Raw genomic sequence first — 18,444 nt, forward strand, 5'->3', positions numbered from 1 at the left:
CTCCAGGCGGTCACTCCATCAGGAACCTCCCTTCACACCACCACCATCTGATTCCTGTTCCTATGAAATTTGCCTCCTTTTTTTGCAGGATGTTCATAAAGCCCTGATGAATTTTGGTGGGAATCGCAAAGAGGCTACACTAGCTAGTACTGCTGAATATAGGTTTTGTTCTTGTCCTCGCACTATTCAGAAGTCATCACTGAGTGTGACTGTAGATTAAACTGTCCATAGCATCTTATCCAGGGAGAAAATAGCAATAAATTCATGTTATAGGACTTATGCTTTGAGGTGTCTCTCTTCTCTTGCTCATGAGGATGCTCCAAAACTTCAGGCACCCCAGTCAAACCCTAAATGACATTCCCATGCAATTCAAATAGGAATTTCGAGTTCCTGGAGGATCTGCTGTTTCTTTCCACATTAAGAAGCCATCAATATGAGGATGAAGTTTCTGCTGCCATCAGAGTCTTCACCGGGTTTCCCTAACGGGGCCTCTGGAGCTGTTCCTTGGTGCACATAGGAGCTCTCCTTGCAAGTGTCCTGGTAAGTCATATCCATCCCTTCCTTCCCTCTTCTGCAGCAGAGTAGAAGGCCTCTCCCTTGCCATGTCCCCTGATGCAGCAGGCACATGCTCCTGCATGAGACCAGCACAGCAGGGGCCACTGCTTCAATCAAATTCACAGCAGAAAAAATGGGAAACCCTGGCTCAGAATTTGAAAATCTTAATGCAAGGCAGTATCTTGCCCTTGTTCTGTTACCATCCACATGAGAACAAAAGGAAAACAAAACAAAACAAAAAATCTTTTCCAAAGTGTAAATGAAGATACTATAAATTTAAACCTGTGGCTATCTCTGTGCTTTGGGAAGCTTGCTCTGTGCTGCAGACAGGGCTTTTGTCCTCTGACACAATGATCTATGTTGGCAATATTATGGATTTGGCCATATTGTTTGTGGTTTCTTGGATGATACGAACTTTGACGTACCCAAACAGCTAGAATATGAATTTGGTATAGGCATTGCTAATGCTAAGCTTGAAGATAGCCTGTATTAAAGCTCAAAACAAAGAACATGCTATTCTCATTAACTGGATCCTGTTCTTTAAAACTGGGGGGGAGTTGTATGAGAAAACAACTTGAAAATGAAGATTCTACTACATAATCCTTGAAAAACAAGGAAAACTTGCAAGGAGAGATCTTTATTTCATATGCATACACACATGACATTCACCAGCTGTACTAACAGATACTGTGCCAGCAGCCAACTGTCAGATTGGATTGGGCTAATAAAACATTATTACTTTGTTAGGCACGGCTCATTGAACAGCCACTGCGGTTGCTGTAAAAAAGTCTCTTTTCAGCAAATTATTACCACTCAAAGAACAAGTTAAAGAAGAGCTATTTAGGGTCAGTAAGACTTTTTGGTAGATAAACTTTCCACTAGCATAATTGTAGTTTTCAAAGCTGGATTTTAAAATTACACTCTTTCTTTAAACCACAGCAATGTACCTCAATAAAAAAAATGACTTGGCCAACAAAATATCAAGCAATTTAACGTTTCTTTCAGGTATCTGCCACGTGTAAGCATGGAGAGCAGATTATTAAGACATTTTTGTTCTGGTGCATAAACATGGATTTAGAAAGCCTGTTTCCAGCCATTCCAGTGTAAGAAGTTTGCTTTCCACATGAGATGGAAAGCTATAGAAAATAAATAAATTCCATAGTTATTCTCCAATCAATAGGTATTGCACATGCACAGGAAAATTTTAAGGAGCTAACAAATGGAATAAATGGCATTATATCCTTTCTCTACTGAGGTTTTAGAGTTGAAATATTGTTTTTAAAGCTTTGCAATATCAAAATGGTAACACAATTATTTTGCACACTTCCTAATTATAACCGAGCTGTATTTCTCCCTCACTTAGTGTTTATCTAGTTTGGAGTGCTTTTTAGATTGTGACTATTAAGAGAAAAGTAAAGAAAATCATGAATTATCTTAAAACTATGAAGTGTGAAATTCTGTACCTGAAAGGCATGATTTTAAGGGCAGTCAGAAACTGAACTTCTGCTTTTTCATGTCTGATTGACATATGAATCTCAGCTCTATCTAGATTCAGTGAGAATCATAGACCTAAGTCACTCTGAATATGGCTAATCTATTCAGGCATTCATAAAGCAAATTTGCATGTCTGTGTTTATATATGCAGTTTATACATAATTCATTTATGGCTTTTAATCATTATGCACGTCAGAGTGCTATCACTGAAGCTAGGATTTATTCTGCATTGCTATGTGTTCTCATCAGCCTAAGAGTCATTCTGAGGGAAAAAGGATCCAGCATAGCATGGACCGTCTGTCAAGTCCTTGAGGAAAATCACAAGCACAGATGTGCAGGTTCCTTTCTCTCCCTCTTTGAACATTTGATGAACTATCACTAGGATGAGGCTCTGCATCCCTTTACTTGGAAAGCGGGATTTTGAGGCTTGTTTCTAAAGCCTTGCACAGAATACACTGGCCAGCACATGTATCTCCTCACCGCACCAGAACGTGTGTGTGTAGAAAACAGAGCTAGGCTTGGTCCTAACGTGAGGGTAAGAGCTGACATACAACCAAACACAGTGACCCAGCTTTCCAGATTAACTCTATTCAAAAGTGGCTTGTAGGTGATGTCTAGGGACTAGTTAAACAGGTTAAACACACTACACCAGGATACTTGCCTTTTCTGCAGAGACTTGTAGCTCAAAGGCTGTCTGAAACAGATAATTTATTTATATTTATAAATTCTTTGTGGATTTTTCTTCCATGATTTCATCCAGTTGCTAACTGGCAAGGAGTTCCACTGCTTAACCCTTGCATGAAATTCTGTTTTTTTTTTTTAACGTGAAACCTGTCATGAAGTGCTTCCCAGAGTTAGATTGGAAAATGGTGCCCAGTCCTTTCCTATTCATTTTTGCCGATCGTAATTTTAAATACATTAACATAGACCTCCTCAGTCATCTTTTTTTCAAGGCTTGAGTTATTATCTATTCAATAGTTCCTCATTCTGCAACAACTTCATTTTTCATCTTTCTTGTTGTCCTTCTATGTACCATTTCCAGTTCTACTCTACCCTTTCTGAAATGGGGGAGTAAAAGCTGCAAACAGAATTCAAGATGTAAACACGCCTTGCAGTTGTACAGTGGTATAATAATGCTTTTTTCCCCTACTTCTTTATTAATCATAAATTCCTAGCATTCAATTTGCTTTTATAAACACTGATGAACAGCAATCTGACCTTTTCATTAGAATAATTTGAACATCAAGATCTCTTTCTTGGTATCACTCAATAGGAAGATCACAGCAAATTACTGTCCATGTAAAATTAGTATTGTTTTTCCCCATAAGTCTCATTTTACATTTCTCTACATCTTACCTTTTATTGTCCTGTCACTCAGCACTGTGAAATCCTTCTGCAATTCTTAACATCTGTCTCTTGCCTTTGCAGCTCCAAATAACTCCATGTCATCAGTAAAATTTGTCACTGTTTTCCAGATTTGTTATGAATATATTGAAGAACACAGATCCCACAGCAATCCCTTTGGGATTCCACTAGTCATCTCCCTTCACTGTGAAACTGAGAATTTATACTGTTTTTTAATTTCCCATCTTCTAATCAGCTATTTATGTATATAAAAACATTCTCTTTTATTCCATGGAGCTGAAATTTCATTAAGAGACTTTGGTGAGAGCTTTGTCAGATGTCTCCTGTAAGTCAGCCACGTCAACTGACAAATACTGTCAGGTCACCCACTGACTCATTTAAAAAAGGAAAGAAAGAAGGAAAGAACCTCCAAGAAATTTGTAAGACAGGACTTCTTTTGTAAAACTGTGTTAACTCTTCCCTAATATATCCAGATATTCCCTAATTCTATTCTTTGGAACATCATCTATCACTTAGCTCAGATTTACATCTGTCACTAAGCTGAGATTTACTGGTCTGTCATTTCCCAGACACACACCAAAATCCTTTGGGCAGTTGGAAGGTTCTCATCAATGTGTCTTACAGATTTTTGTGCTCCATCAACTCCCTCTTATCCTAATTTCAGGTTCTCACTGCTTCACATAAGATTTAGTTCAGATTAGATTTTGTGCTGTTCTGACTGAGTTTGCCTTGCTTGCTGGTTGAATTCCATGTTGTTATAAATTATTATTGTGTCTAAACTACATATAAAGTACTGCTCTAGAGTAATAAAGTGAGAATATGATCATTCTTATCCTCCATTTCTGGTATTTTTTCATCTCCCATTGAAATGCAGCTCGAGAAATGCATATTACTTCCAACACCAGCTGGGTTAGTAATCAGGCTTTTTGTGGCTCACCAAAAATATATTATCCTTGGGAAATAAGAGATGTATCTATCTGAGAGGACAAGCTGAAAATACTGTTTTCACAAATACATCAAGCAATGAATGCATGTCAAGCATGACTTGTACACAAAAGAAGTGTGAATCAACGTATTACAGATGACAAGGTGGAAGACCATAATCTGACAAGCTGTAATGCTGAGAAGATTTACATTTCATAAAGATAACCAAGTGGATATGTTCCAACTAAAGGAGGCAGCATTACCTCTGACTGTGTAAACAAAACTAAAGCCAGTATGAAGGTATCACCTCCCTTTAAGTCAACAAGGAGATGACCGTTGACCTTCAAGTTAGAAAGGATACTTAAACCAGCATGCCTAGGAATCAACCAAATTGTGTTTTTCCTTGCAAAGCATGGAGACAAGGAGAGAATTAAGGACTATAGTCCATTTAAAGTATTGTTAAGAACTTCAGAGATTTTAATGAACTCGGCAGAGAAAAGCTATGTTTAGGGATTGAGTTTCAGTGCAGATCTGTTAAACACAGTAAGTGATACCACAAGGTTCTGCTCACTTGATGTATTATTTCAGGATTGGTATTTCTAGAAGGTTAATTTAATTTCAGGATATTTTGGGGCCTTTTATAGGAATTACTGAAAGAAATTCTAAAGTACTTTTTTTATAGATGTGTTGATCTCTCTGACTGTGCAAACTTGGTCCAGGTACAGAAGCAAAAGAGAATACTGTACTATACAGTCCTCACCATCATGGCATGGAGCTGATTGTTATTCTTTTTCATCAGTTATGCTTTGCTGTGTTTGACAGAGGCCCAGTGTAAAAGAAATAATAATCCTAATTCCATTAGAATATTTCTTGTGTATTAAGCGAGTTCTAGTGTTGGATACGTATGACAGGGTAGGAAAAACAGGACAATGCTTTTCAAGGGAGAATCCCATTAGCACTGCCAATAGTTTTAGTCACCATTCCCCCTGCCCCTCCTCTGGGATTTCTGTATTTGGTGCAAAGGGGAGGAGTGGGCTTGTGGTCTCAGTGTAAGACTGCACGTTGTGGGATTATGAGTTCTGCTGGTATACCTCTAGCCAGATGCACGAAGTTCCTTTGAAGCAGCGTCCAGCAGGCTGGGCAGTGTGGCTGATCTCGGATTGCGCTCCCACCAGCTCCCTTGCCTGGGCTACCCGTTCAGCCCTGCCATCACAGGTTAGCGCCAGGCGAAATTGTGCGTCTTTGGCTGAATGTTAATCTTTGTCCTCAGGTAACATATAGGGCAAAGTAACCAGTCTTGGCACCAATATCTTATTTCCAATAAATATTTGTTTAATAAGGGTTGCATACCGTTAGGGACACAACACTTCACAGACCCAGCTACCAACCAACTCGACCCCGTGGTCTTTGCTCTCGGTTTGGAGTGGACAGTTGTAGATACATGAATTTGATGCCTGGGAAAATTTGCCTCATCAGCATTCAGCTGTGTCCTTGTAGATAATCTGTATTTGAAGCCATGTAATGTTTAACAGAGGAAAGTAGCAGTATAAGTAAAGAAGCAAGAAACAGCACATCTCATATGAGAGCAGGACCCTTCTGAATGTAATGTAAGTACCCAGTTACCTTTACCTTAAAGATTTTGATGTAGCTGTATGGCAATTAGCTAGTGAGCCATGAAGCACATCTGCTTTGAAGGGTGAGACCTGGTGTCTATGCACTCAAGACAGCAGAACTTAATTCCAAGAAATACTGAATAGAAAATTGTGTAGATACATTATAGCAGCTCTACAGAATATGACCTTGCTCAGAACATTTATCCTAAATAGTTCTTTCACCTCAAAAGAAACCTGCTTCATTAAAAGGGGGAAAATATTCTGACTTCTCAACCACCAACCTTACCTGTCATCTTTACTGAGATTCCCTAGAGCTGTACTGCCCATTACAACCAGGCTGCCAAGACCCTGGCATGAATAGGATGCCTTACTTATGCCAGCATGGTCCTGACAGGATTCACAAAGCTTATTTTTGCTATACCAATCTCCCCATAGGTCCTCATCTGCTTGCATTTCACAGAGCAAAGTTTCCCTCATGGAGAAGGACTAGCTGGCTCCTTTTTCACCCAAATCTTAGTGGTTAGTGTGCTGACACAGTGTGGGGAAAATTCCAATTAAAATGTCATCATCTCCTCCTGAGCCATGTCTGAGTGCTTACCAGTCACCTGTAAGGTCTGAGTAGGTAACTCATTTGATCTTCTTCCTTGAAGCTGTTCCACTGGTGAAGACTGTTTTGAATTGCATTTCCAGTCACTAGTAATATTTTTAGTTGGCATAGCTGTTACCTGTTTTCTGACAAGTTGAACATCCTAGATACTACCAGTTATCCCTATGAATTCTTAATCTAATGGGTAAAAAAGGAAAGCAATAAACAAAGAATGCCCATAGTTATCAGAAATGGCCAAGATGCCATAACTCAGGCTCTTTGCTGGGTGCTGCTCCAGCCATGGGGCCATCTCCCTTGTGAAATTACCTCCCTGCTAAAGCAAAATTTGCAGAGACAGGAGGGGCCGAGACCACATCACTAACCTCACCCTCCTATGACTAGAGGAGAGGGTGGGCACAAATAGAGAGGGATCCATTTGGAAGATATTCCTAAGTTGAAGAAGTTGTTTAAAATAAAGCAACATACTCCAATCTAATCAAAACAGGTACGGAAGAAGGAAAATGCTGCTAGCTGCCTTGTGATTACTCACTTTTTATGTTAAAATGAGTCAGGAATGAGAGGAAAACTGTATGTTTGAGTGCTGCGGTGGCATATTAAGTGTATGTTTTCCATTGACGTAGCTATGTCATTTGACACGAGCCTCATTTAATCACTAATAGCATAATAACTGTCAGAGTTCTTAGAGGTAAACATAAGAGAATTAAAAATTGTTCTTGATGTGCTGTCTCACCATAAAAGAGATTTGCACTGAGATCAAAAACAGTTTGTCTCATTTGTTCTTTTCCTCTGACTCCTAACAAGTCCTATTTTTCTTTAATACTCACTTGCTTCTCTCTTCACAAGCAACCATTGATGAGGGACTTCTATAGCTGGAGGAAGGCAGAACTAAAATGGACAGGAATTACACACAGAAGCAGAGGATTTCAAAACGCTTCCATAGTAAGAGAGCTGGTCAAGAGAGAACAGTGATTACCAAATAGCTGTTGAATCTAGAAATGGATAGAAATAAAAAATGACATGTTTACACGACTATGACTGTTTTGTTCCTTCTTCACGCCATAGCTGCAAAAGGAGATGAAGGCCACCCTCCCACTGTGTTTGCTGGTGGCCACACTTCACCCCGCTGTCCACAGCCTGCCCCAGCTGGGCCACCACGATGGCAAGCACAAGGCAACTCACCCCCAGGAGCAGCATCCCTGTGGGGAAGATCCTCGTGGGTCCTGCCACAGGATAGTCCCCAGCAGCGCTGACTTTGCCTTCAGGTTTTACAGGCAAGTGACCATGGAGGACCCCCACAGGAACATTTTCTTCTCTCCAGTCAGCATCTCTGCTGGCTTTGCTGTGCTGGCCCTGGGCTCCAGAGCTGCTACTCAGGCCCAGGTCCTGGAAGGGCTTGCCTTTAACCTCACCGAGATCCGGGAGGAGGAGATACATGATGGCTTTCGTCATCTCCTTCTCGAGCTGAACCGCCCTGACAGCCAGATGCAGCTGAATATGGGGAACACCCTGTTCATGGACAAACACCTCAAGCCACTGAAAACGTTTCTGAAGGACAGCAAAAAACTGTATAAAGCAAAAGTTATTTCTAGCAACTTTCAGAATTCCACTGAAGCTAAAAATGAGATCAATGATTATATAAAGAACAAAACCCATGGGAAGGTAAATAAGATAGTTGAAGACCTTGATCCAAACACTCTGATGGTTCTTGTTAACTATATTTACTTCAAAGGTAAGTTAATTTATATAGATGTTATCTATTGTAGTGTCTTAACCTGGCCTGGACTAAAACAAAAATACCCCTAATTATGTCTGAATTATTTTTAAAAGAAATGCCAGCAGGTTGCGCTATTATGATGAGAAACATTGAAAGCTCTCATGCACAGACATCTTCCACATCTAAATTTTTCTAGGATATGTTTAAGCTCTTAGGCCTGAGAGTTCATTTATTTGCAATCTCTAAGCTTTGTGGAATTGCCAGAGCACAACGGACTTATGTATTTGTAAATTACCATATCAAAGTTTTTCTACTTATTCTTTCAAAAATTATTCTGCAGTAATTTAATATGCTGTATGAAGTAGAAAAATATATTCCAAAAGTACAGATTATTAAAAATTGCCAAACAGCTTAATTTGCTCACATGCCTATTAAATGGATGAATACCTATGGAGTCAGGGCCTCAATGTTCTACAGCTTGTCATCACATTATACATATCCCAAGAGGTAGTTGGGAATGTACCTGTTTTGGCAATGATCAATTTCCTCTTAGATGTTATATCCATTTGTAGCATGCAGGATGTAAATGGGATTTACCGCCCAGAAATGAATGTTTGGAAAGTGAAAACCATTCAGCAGAATGTTTTTGTTTCAAGTACTCTATTAAATTTGGGTACCCTAGCCTCAGATCTGTTCCTTTATGATGTTAGAGTATATTATTTTACTTGTTGGGGGAAAAATAAACTCAACTTTAGAAAGTAATCAAAGTACTGGTGAGTTTACATTCTAGTATTTATTATTTCTTGGTTTTTTAATTTTTATTGGATAGTCAAAAAGCTAGAGAACGTACTTGTACAACTTGTCAAGCTGTGGGCCGTGTGTATTTGTTCAGCGAATGACCTGATTTAATACAAATAAAATATCTGAAAATATTTGGTTGAATAAACATCAAGAGAAACCCGTTTTGAAGATTAAAGCCCCATTCCATTTACCGTAATGGAGTTATAATCAGGCCAAAGAGTTTTGGTTGTTCTTGCATGGGAGTTTTTCTTTAGTACTACTAGATGAATAACATGAAAAAACATGACAGGAACTTAACATGTTACCTATTAAAAAGCAGGCATCTGCTGGGGAACTGGCTTTACAAGCAATACTCTCAAACCAGAAAGTAACTGTCTGCTTCCTGGTCAGCTTTTCTTTTCTTCAAATCAGATTTGATATAATATGATGAAGTTACTCCATTTAATTTATCTGCCTTACAAAGGCATTGTACAAGTCCATGTCAAGTTTACTCTGCAATACTTGATTATTGCTGGAAACATTAGTTTGAAGATGACAGGGAACAAGATCTTTAACAAATTTTGAATATCTTTGATCTTCAAGTATGAGTTCAAATCCAAAGAGATGTATTCTTTTGGTGTAAATTAGTCTGGACTATACTAATATATCTTCTTTGAAATAAGCATTCAATTGCGTTCTCTCTTTTGGTTTTAAGCCTACTGGGAAAATCCTTTCAGTACTAAGGGGACTCATAAGGATTATTTCTATGTGAATGAGAAGACTTCAGTTGAAGTGGAGATGATGAATCGAGACGGGTTTTATAAAAGCTACTCCGACAGAAAGCTTTCTTGTGAGGTGGTGCAGATTCCTTACAAGGGACATGTGGCGGCATTATTTATCCTGCCCAGCAAAGGAAAAATGAAACAATTGGAGGATGCCTTTACAAAAGACACTGTGTCTAAATGGGAAAAATCACTTGAAAGACGGTAAATAGAGAATTCTGATTTGATGCCTCACAGTGGGTTATATTCCAAAGTCTAAATAATATGATCAGACTACAATTTTGCTGTTTTTACTGCTTTTGCTGTTGACTAGAGATTTAAATGTTGAAATGGGTATGAAAGGGTAGACCAAATGATTTCATGTTATTTACTTGCAGCAAGAAGTGGAATGAGTATTGGCTTGTGATGAGGGAAGAGACCTGTGAGTTTGGAAACTGGGTTTCTTTTCCCATGTAGTTTATAGTTGATCTTAAGTGTCTCTAGTTCCCATCTCAGGTACAATGTGTTAAGTGTGGTAATACTGTGACATAGCAACCAGATCTCTTAGTGGGAATGGAGCACAAAATCCAAAAGAAAAACCTTTTGGGCTAGAAAGTGAACTCTAATGTAATCCAAACGTGATGGCATGATGTCCATTTCTGTCCAGTAGAGTGACTGTTGCAGTACTGTATAACAAAGCTCAACTAATGTCTTTCTCCTCTTCCATCCTCCAAATCGTTGTTTTCACCCCTCCTTTTTGTTGCCATCTCTTCCAGATTTGACGACAATGGCTTTTTCTTTTTTTTTCTGGACAGAAGAATGACCAGCCCGTTGGAAGACTTTAGTCCAAGATGAGATTTGATTGCAATAACTACCATCATTTTCTTTTGAATTTAACAGGAGGATAGAAGTGTATATTCCAAAACTATCTATTTATGGCACCTATGACTTAAAAAAGATGTTCATGACTCTGGGTGTAACTGATGTGTTTTCTGACCACGCTGATCTATCTGGAATCACTGAAGAGCCTGATCTAAAGGTTTCAAAAGTAAGTTTGTCAACAGCAGTGATGGCCTGTGGATTCCTCAGTGCCCAGTTGCCTTGCCTAGGATATGCTGAGGTGGGGGACATTTCTTATTTTTAGGGCTGTTTGGTATTCAGTGAACTAGAATATTCAGCCAATAAAGCAGTAGCCTTAAATTCTCTCAGACTTGTCCAAGATCTGGAGCTAAGAGAAGTGAAAAAGTATTTTTACACTACTGTCTTCCTTCTGACAGGCTGAGATGGGGCACAGGTTGGGAGGAGTATAGCATTTGTCCCAGGAATTAAACACAGCCCATTTGTCCCAGGAACTAAACACTCTCCATATGAAGAGAGTCTCCGTATCTGTGTTGGGGATGCTTTGCATCAGGGTATTTGGCAGAGAAAATGATCCTTTTTATAACATGTGTGTTCTATAATTTTAAAGGATTTTAAGCCCGCGCTGACATTGAACACACTGACAAGTGCTAATCATGTAAAATGGACCAGATGGGGGAAAGCATCATTTCCCAGAAATAAGAGATAATGTTGAGATAAATGTTAACATTCTTACAGTTACTGTAAAAGGAGCACTTACCATGCTTTAACAATTTGGCACTAGTAAAATAAAATGATTAAAGAGAAATAATCCAGAACAATTTTAAAAATTTAATATGGAGATTAAATTTGTGCTATTAGGGATGCATACAAAGTGGTCCTGGATTCCAGCTTCCTTTCCCTCTGAAATTGTAATTTCTTTTGAGTTTGCTTGAATGTTCTATTTTCAATTAATACCACAAGATGTACAGTCACTGGGGTCTGTTAGATACACCCACGGTGAGCAATACCGAATGGGAGTGCAGTCACAAGGTGCACAGTCACTGGAATCTGTTAGACACACTGACAATGAGCAATGCTGAATGGGAGAATTGCCTTTAGAGATTACATTGCTAACAGACCCATCATGCACTCTAGTGGCTTTCCGCCTGGTCACTGGCCTATCAGCAATTTTTGTGAAAGGCGATAGTTGAACTCATTTAGTGCTAATTTTAGTTTCTGCCTCCCAGTCTTCTCCACGTACATTAATACTTGCTGTATTTTATTGTAGGCTGCTCACAAGGCCCTGCTGAATATCCATGAGAATGGCACAGAGGCTGCAGGAGGCACTTACACAGAATTAGTTCCTCATTCTGTTCCTCCTGTTGTTAAATTCAACCGTCCGTTTTTGCTGTTGATTGTCGATCAATATACTCAGAGCATCCTCTTCATGGGAAAAATTGTAAACCCTACTGAAAAATCACCAGTCTTGTTGAAATGAATTGCATCCTTCATGCAATTATATTTCTATGTGATTAAAATTGTATCAAAGCTGTTACTAATGATTTTCTAGTTCTGAAGAAATGAAATAAGTATGTGATCATTCTTGAAAACACTGTTTTTCCTTCTTCCTCCACTAGAAAGTAACCCTTGAGCTATGCCTATTAGTGAATTATAGATGGGCTTAGAAATCAGGCTTTTAATGACCAATGTATGCCATCTTGAAAAACAAGGTAAATATCCAGCCTGAAGGAAGCATGTTAAAACATTTTAAGTAAATATATATTGAGCAAACAGGCTATTCCTGGGTTGTGAGTAGGAAACAGAGAAATTGTTGAACAGACTTGCTCCAGCAACTACAAGGTCTTATCAGGCGCTGGTCCAGGAGAGGGCTGTTTTATTACAGCTCAAAACATAAATGCAGTCCATCCAGGGATATCTCCAGTTGTCCTCTTCCACCTGCACATCAGTGAAGGAGAAAGGTCATGCTGTATTTCCATGAGAAAATGATTCTCCCTGCTCTCTGAGGATGTCTGCACCAATCTGACATCACTGTTCTGACGCAGTCTCATGGATCCAGGGTAGTACCAAAATCTAGACCCAAGTCAAAGCACCTAGGAGGATCTGGAGCACCAAGGAAAGCAGATGCCTGCTGACAAAAATGCAGTCACTCTGGATGTGGTGTCAGCCTGATTTCCTCTCTCTTCTCTCCTTTGCGTTCAATAGAATTATTTACTCCCAGCCCAGTGATTACACCAGTCAATGGAAAGACCGTACAATTTCAGCAGGGTCACATTCCCCCCTGAAGCAAGAGAGGAGGTTATAACATGCAAGACATGCTTGTACCAAAGAGATTCACTGTAGGAGGAGTATAGACTAGGCAAAAAAACTGGCCCTTCTCTCTGTGTTGTGTGTCATTCATTTTCTTTCAAGATACAGGGTTGTGTGACCAGGAATTTAAATTTTAGGGTCAGGAATTTGAGTTTATAGGGTCATGAGGGTCATCATAGAGCACTTAATAACTGGGGACAAACTACTCTGTAGAGCCTGACCTGTCCAAGGCAATTATTACCCTCTCACACCAACCTCTGCAGTTAGAGCATTTGCCTTGGCTATAGGAAACTCATGTTCAGATCAGTCCTTTTCCAGTAGGCAGACAATCCCATACTTACAATTTCCTAAACTCCAGGCAGATCCGGCTGGCCACTGTGAAGGGAGAGCTGCTATTGCATTTTTGGAGTTCTGGTAATGGTATTTTCCTGGGAGTTGGAAGCCCAAGTCTGCCTTTCCGTGGGTAGAGAATGGTTTCAGTGTGGGCTTGGCAAAGCCTAATGAATGCTCTGCAAACTACGCTGCTGAATGAAGCAGTGGCTGAAGCAATGTTATTTTGGGACATTGATAGAGCTCTAGGGAAAGGGGGGGGGGCATAGCTACAGATCAAAAGTTCAAGAAATCATTCTCCTTTCAGACAAGCTTTAGGTGCTTCCTTTGAAAGACGAGTCTTTTGCCATACTCAGCTTTCCAGCATTCGCAGCTGATGACAGCCACCCACTTTGTGTTGGCTTTTTTGAGCCCCTTTTAGTGTCTCAAACTCTCCAAGGGCATCCTATGGGGAAACAGGGGCTAAATCAGAGCTGGGGCATATTTTAATCAGCCAGACACCCAAAGATGCTACTTGTATTGCTTTGCAGATTTGATCATTGCTTCATCAAGAGGCATCCGTCTTAACACTCCAATAGGAAGTTCAGGAGAGAGAGGGTGTGAATAGCTGAGAGGGCTAAAACCAATGCTGAGATTAATTATATTCACAGATCTTACATCTGTGAAAGTAAATAAAGTGCTCCAAGGTCTGTTCTCTAGCCCTGAGGTCAACTGGCTTGTCACAGCTCATATCCACATTGCTTAACTTGCTGGCCCTGCAAAACATCCAAGCATCTTACTGGAAATAATCCACTGGCCTGTGCTAACCCCTAAAATACGCCCAGGGCTTATTTGGAAGAATTCAACTGGAACGGGCAGTGCCTGTGTCAGGAAGCGTACTAAAAATATGTGAATATGAATGATTGCAGGATGATGCCAGGCCTGTGTCCCAGCACAAGTAAGTGTACTAGTACAGCTGTAGCCAGGATGACGGAGTGAGGCATGGAAACCACTCCTTTGTCATTCAGCCCTGTAGCCTCCTGCTCTGCTGGCGACATGCAATTACTGCACACCACTAAGGTCCAGATCATGTTGCTAGCCCCTGAGCTCCTTTTTCCTTCTACAGGAAATAAACTTGTGAAGTTCAGGAAGCAAACTTCAAAACTATTGCAAATCTCAAACTGTGAGACTCCCACGTGCTTGTCATTGCTGCGTTGTGGTGGTTTCTTCTGATCAGCCACGTGCATTTGCTGTCACAGTAACTGTGCATGTATGTTTTCAGAAGACTGCTCTCCATTGAGGATTTGTGCAGGTCTTCAGGTAACGTGGCAATGGTTTGGTGCTGCAGATACCTAAAAACACTTCACGGCTGAGTACACAAACTGTCGTGTGAAAATGAAAGGTAAAATATGCAACTTTAGTTGTATTATGTGCTATCATAAATGGACTAAGATATAGTTTAAAATGTGTGATACAATATATTACGGAGTCACAGCCACTGTACTTCCCTGTACTTAAAAATCTTCAAACCAAAGTTTTTGGTACAAACCAGAAAGTGTCTTTGGTTTGGGGACTGTGTTCCAGCTTTTTGACAATTGTGCAAGTTGTTTTCTGGGTGCTGCCCCAGCTCTGTAAATTGGGTGGAGCTGACAGAACGTGGCCTTTGGAGAGTTAGTTGTCTTGGGAGCTGGACCCCCCCACCCCTGTCCAGAAAGGCTCAACAGCCAAAGCGATGTTGTGCAGCTCTCCTTCCAGCGCCAGTGCAGAGGCACGCAGAGATGGAGGTGACTGGGTGCACAGCTCTCCATTCCTCAAATCTGACAGTGACGTTAAATAGCACAGACCATGGACTGCTCCAGTATCACTGCCAAACTGGTACTGAATCAGAGAGATATAATCAGATCCCGCCTGATCACCTCATTCTCACAGACAGCTCCAGACTAAGGGGAAACACATATTTTTTGATTGCTAAAAATTTTTAGAAGTGGTTTTAGTGAGAGACCAGAAAGACAAATGTTACCATAACCTAAAATAGTAATAACCATAGAAGTTCTCAAAGGGCCAGATGAACAAATTAAGGAGTTGTTTCTGGCACAGCACACAGTTATGAAATCTATTTACAGTTAGATCAAGAAATACATTTGCTTTGCTCCTTACCCATGCCTGCCAGCACTCCCCTTTGCTGTACTGCAGCCTGTTGTTCCTGGCTATCCTCAGTCCAATCACCACAAGTAGTATAAGAAAACTATGCATCCCAGGAGCAGCATCCCTGCGGGGAAGATCCTGGTAGGTCCTGCCACACAATAGTCCCCAGCAGCGCTGACTTTGCCTTCAGGTTTTACAGGCAAGTGACCGTGGAGACCCCCCGGCAGGAATGTTTTCTTCTCTCCAGTCAGCATCTCTGCTGGCTTTGCCGTGCTGGCCCTGGGCTCCAGATCCACTACTCAGGCCCAGGTGCTGGAAGGGCTCACCTTTAACCTCACTCAGATTCAGGAGGAGGACTGACCACTTTCCTTTCCTGTCAGTTATTCTAGCTGCTACATTTTTTTTTTTCCTTCTGGGAGTTAATGCATGCCATCTCTAAGTTCTTGTATCATGATAATTAAGGTTTTTGGTCAGTAGTCCTAGCTACTTGAGTTTGATGATGCATTGTGTTGAAAAAAGATATTCAAGCTACAATTCAATTTGAGAACAAAATTATAGTCTTGCAGAGCTTATCTGCTGTTCCTTTTTTTTCTTTCCTTTTTCTACTCTAGTGATTTTTTTAAACTTATAGCATCTATTTTTTAAAAGCTTCGGCATGCTCATGCAGAGCTTCAATCTCAGTGTTTTCATTCAACTGAAAACTTGATAGAAAATATATCACAAAAACCTGAGATGAGCTCTCCTTGAGAGATACCTGTCTTAAACTTTAAAATTCTGGCTCATTGACTCCAATGGAATTCACACCAGACCTTAAATTTCTATATGTTCTTAGAAATACACTTTCATTCAGTACTAGGGTATTAGGTATAGACAAAGAGGTCTAGTTACCACTGTCAGTTCCAACGAACTCTCTCCTTAGCCTTCAGCTTTTATCTTTCTCTTAGGCATACTGGTTTGGAAATGGAGCCAGCAGCACTTTCCTTATTCTATGTGAAAAGGCTGAGCATTTGTAAGACACGTGGAGATCTTAGTTGGGATATTCTTTACAGAACCAGACAAAAAGATGGACAGGACCTGATTGTTATCCTAGTTATGGCAGTTTTACAGTGGTCCCAATCTCCTGATTTTAATGGAGCTGCTTCTGTCAAAAGGTATATTTATATGCACTTTTGTGGATGGACCTGGAGTGGATACATCTTTCTAAGGCAAATGAAATGGCTGCATGAGGATTTATCATGCCAAGTACACATTCTCTTGCTCAGTCCTTATTGTCTTGCTGACATTTTGCTTCCACAGCCAAAACTCCTTTGCCCTGGGATACCCAGAAATAGAGCTTGCAAAACTGGCATGTCATAATTTGATAACCATGTGGGGACAGGAGTACCTTAATGATATGGGATGAAATTGCCCCTGCGAGGATGAACCGAGCCTGCCTCACATTGCACAACTGAGCAAAGACCTACTGGCAAACAGGAGGGAAAGAGAGAATTAATTAATTCCTTAGAGGGGTTAATGAAAAAAGGTCCATACAGGCCATTATCAGGCTGGTGGGAAAAGCACTTCTGTCAGTGCTTTGTATGACTCCCGAGATGGCAAGAGATGCTCTGACTCCTGTCGCAGGAGAGCCTCCATCCCCATCTCCTCATCTGGAAACACACAAGTGCTCTGTGAATTTGCACTGCATGGGCTTCCTTCCTCCAAAACTCTGCACAGACATCCTGATTTACCCTCACATTTCACAGTGACATCTGTTCCGTGGGCAAGGTTTTCTACACAGCTATTTGCACTAACAGGAAAATGAATATAAGAAATAAACGGCTTCATGTTCACCAGGACCTCACAGACACTGACATCTAGCAGGTACACTGGTGTTACTCTCGTGTGATAATTCACCCTCATTTTGCATTGCATTCAGCAGGAGAGACTCGTATTTTCCAAGAGTCTCTACTTCTGGCACCTATGACCTGAGGGAGATTTTCAAAAGACTGGGTGGGACTGATGCACTGGTCATGCTAATCTATCTGGAATCATGGAGAAATGGGTGGCTTCGAAGCTTGCAAGCAGGAATGGTTGCTTGTGGGTTTGATGTAACTGCAAGCCTAACCCTTGACTAGGCTCACATGTGAGCCAGGGTGAGGAGAATCAGTGTCCTGGGGTCTGTGACTGGCTACCCCCGCTCGCTGACACGCTGAGTGCTCCAGCATGGCTGGGGAGGAAAGAGAGCAGTTGATGCAGAAGCTGCACTGTTCCCCACAGTATTTTACGTAATTCTGTGATAAACTTTCTGTGTACTTACTTACACCTTGAAGAAAGAGCTATCTGTGAAAGTATTTTCTAATCATTTCTGGCTACTAAAAGATAGTAATTAAACAACAGTAACTATGGCAGATATATTGCTATGTGTAGACAAACTGTAGATTTACCTAGAGTGAAATCATGTACATTCAATGGAAATAATTACTCATTGCTAATTAGGATCAGTGTCATGCATCTCATCCTTAAATAACCTTATAAATAGCTAAATACTTCCTGTTTCTCTCAGATGGGAGAGACCCTGGCATGATTCATATGTAATATGTGCATAAATCATACCATGTGGAAGTAGTGCGGGGTCAAGAAGACATCCTCCCTTCTCCCTCACTAACATTTTGCCATGATGAGGATCGCCCATTACATTCTTCTATTTGTTTTCTGGGTTTGGCTATTTCTCGAGCCATGCTGATATTTTACTTTTCTCCTATTATTTTATTAAGTTCTAAACTAAACTCATCAAAGGCCTTTTGTAAATCTAACCAGTATCCCCTGATTATCCTTTATCTAATAATTTAATGAGACCTTCAAAGAATACCAGTTAGGGTATGTCTGCGTTGCACATTGCAGGGCAACATGGAGAGACTGAGCTATTCCTGAACAAACTTGTTACTGCCTTGGCCATACAATTAGGCAGCATCCTTGCTGCAGAACGTCCCATGCGGAAAGCTCAGTAAGACACATCATCCTTTTTATACA

The 18,444-nt window shown here is 40.5% G+C and overlaps 1 protein-coding gene across 1 annotated transcript; it reads left to right on the forward strand.

Annotated features, from left to right (window-relative positions):
• Positions 1–5,662: 5,662 nt before the first annotated feature.
• LOC112993591 (alpha-1-antitrypsin-like) lies at positions 5,663–12,178 on the forward strand. Its single transcript, XM_026117374.2, has 5 exons — positions 5,663–5,945; positions 7,621–8,287; positions 9,768–10,038; positions 10,714–10,861; positions 11,942–12,178. Exons 2-5 carry the CDS (start codon positions 7,633–7,635, stop codon positions 12,149–12,151), a joined length of 1,284 nt encoding a protein of 427 aa, XP_025973159.2. The 5' UTR covers positions 5,663–5,945; positions 7,621–7,632; the 3' UTR covers positions 12,152–12,178.
• Positions 12,179–18,444: the final 6,266 nt, after the last annotated feature.

The sequence above is a fragment of the Dromaius novaehollandiae genome, chromosome 5 (genome assembly GCF_036370855.1).
Source record: "Dromaius novaehollandiae isolate bDroNov1 chromosome 5, bDroNov1.hap1, whole genome shotgun sequence".
NCBI classification, from domain to species: Eukaryota; Metazoa; Chordata; class Aves; order Casuariiformes; family Dromaiidae; genus Dromaius; species Dromaius novaehollandiae.

Coding starts and splice junctions, on each gene's coding strand:
- LOC112993591 (XM_026117374.2), top strand. CDS start 7,633: ATGAAGGCCACCCTCCCACTGTGTTTGCTGGTGGCCACACTTCACCCC. Junction 8,288..9,767: donor TAACTATATTTACTTCAAAG/GTAAGTTAATTT, acceptor TTTGGTTTTAAG/CCTACTGGGAAAATCCTTTC. Junction 10,862..11,941: donor CTGATCTAAAGGTTTCAAAA/GTAAGTTTGTCA, acceptor ATTTTATTGTAG/GCTGCTCACAAGGCCCTGCT.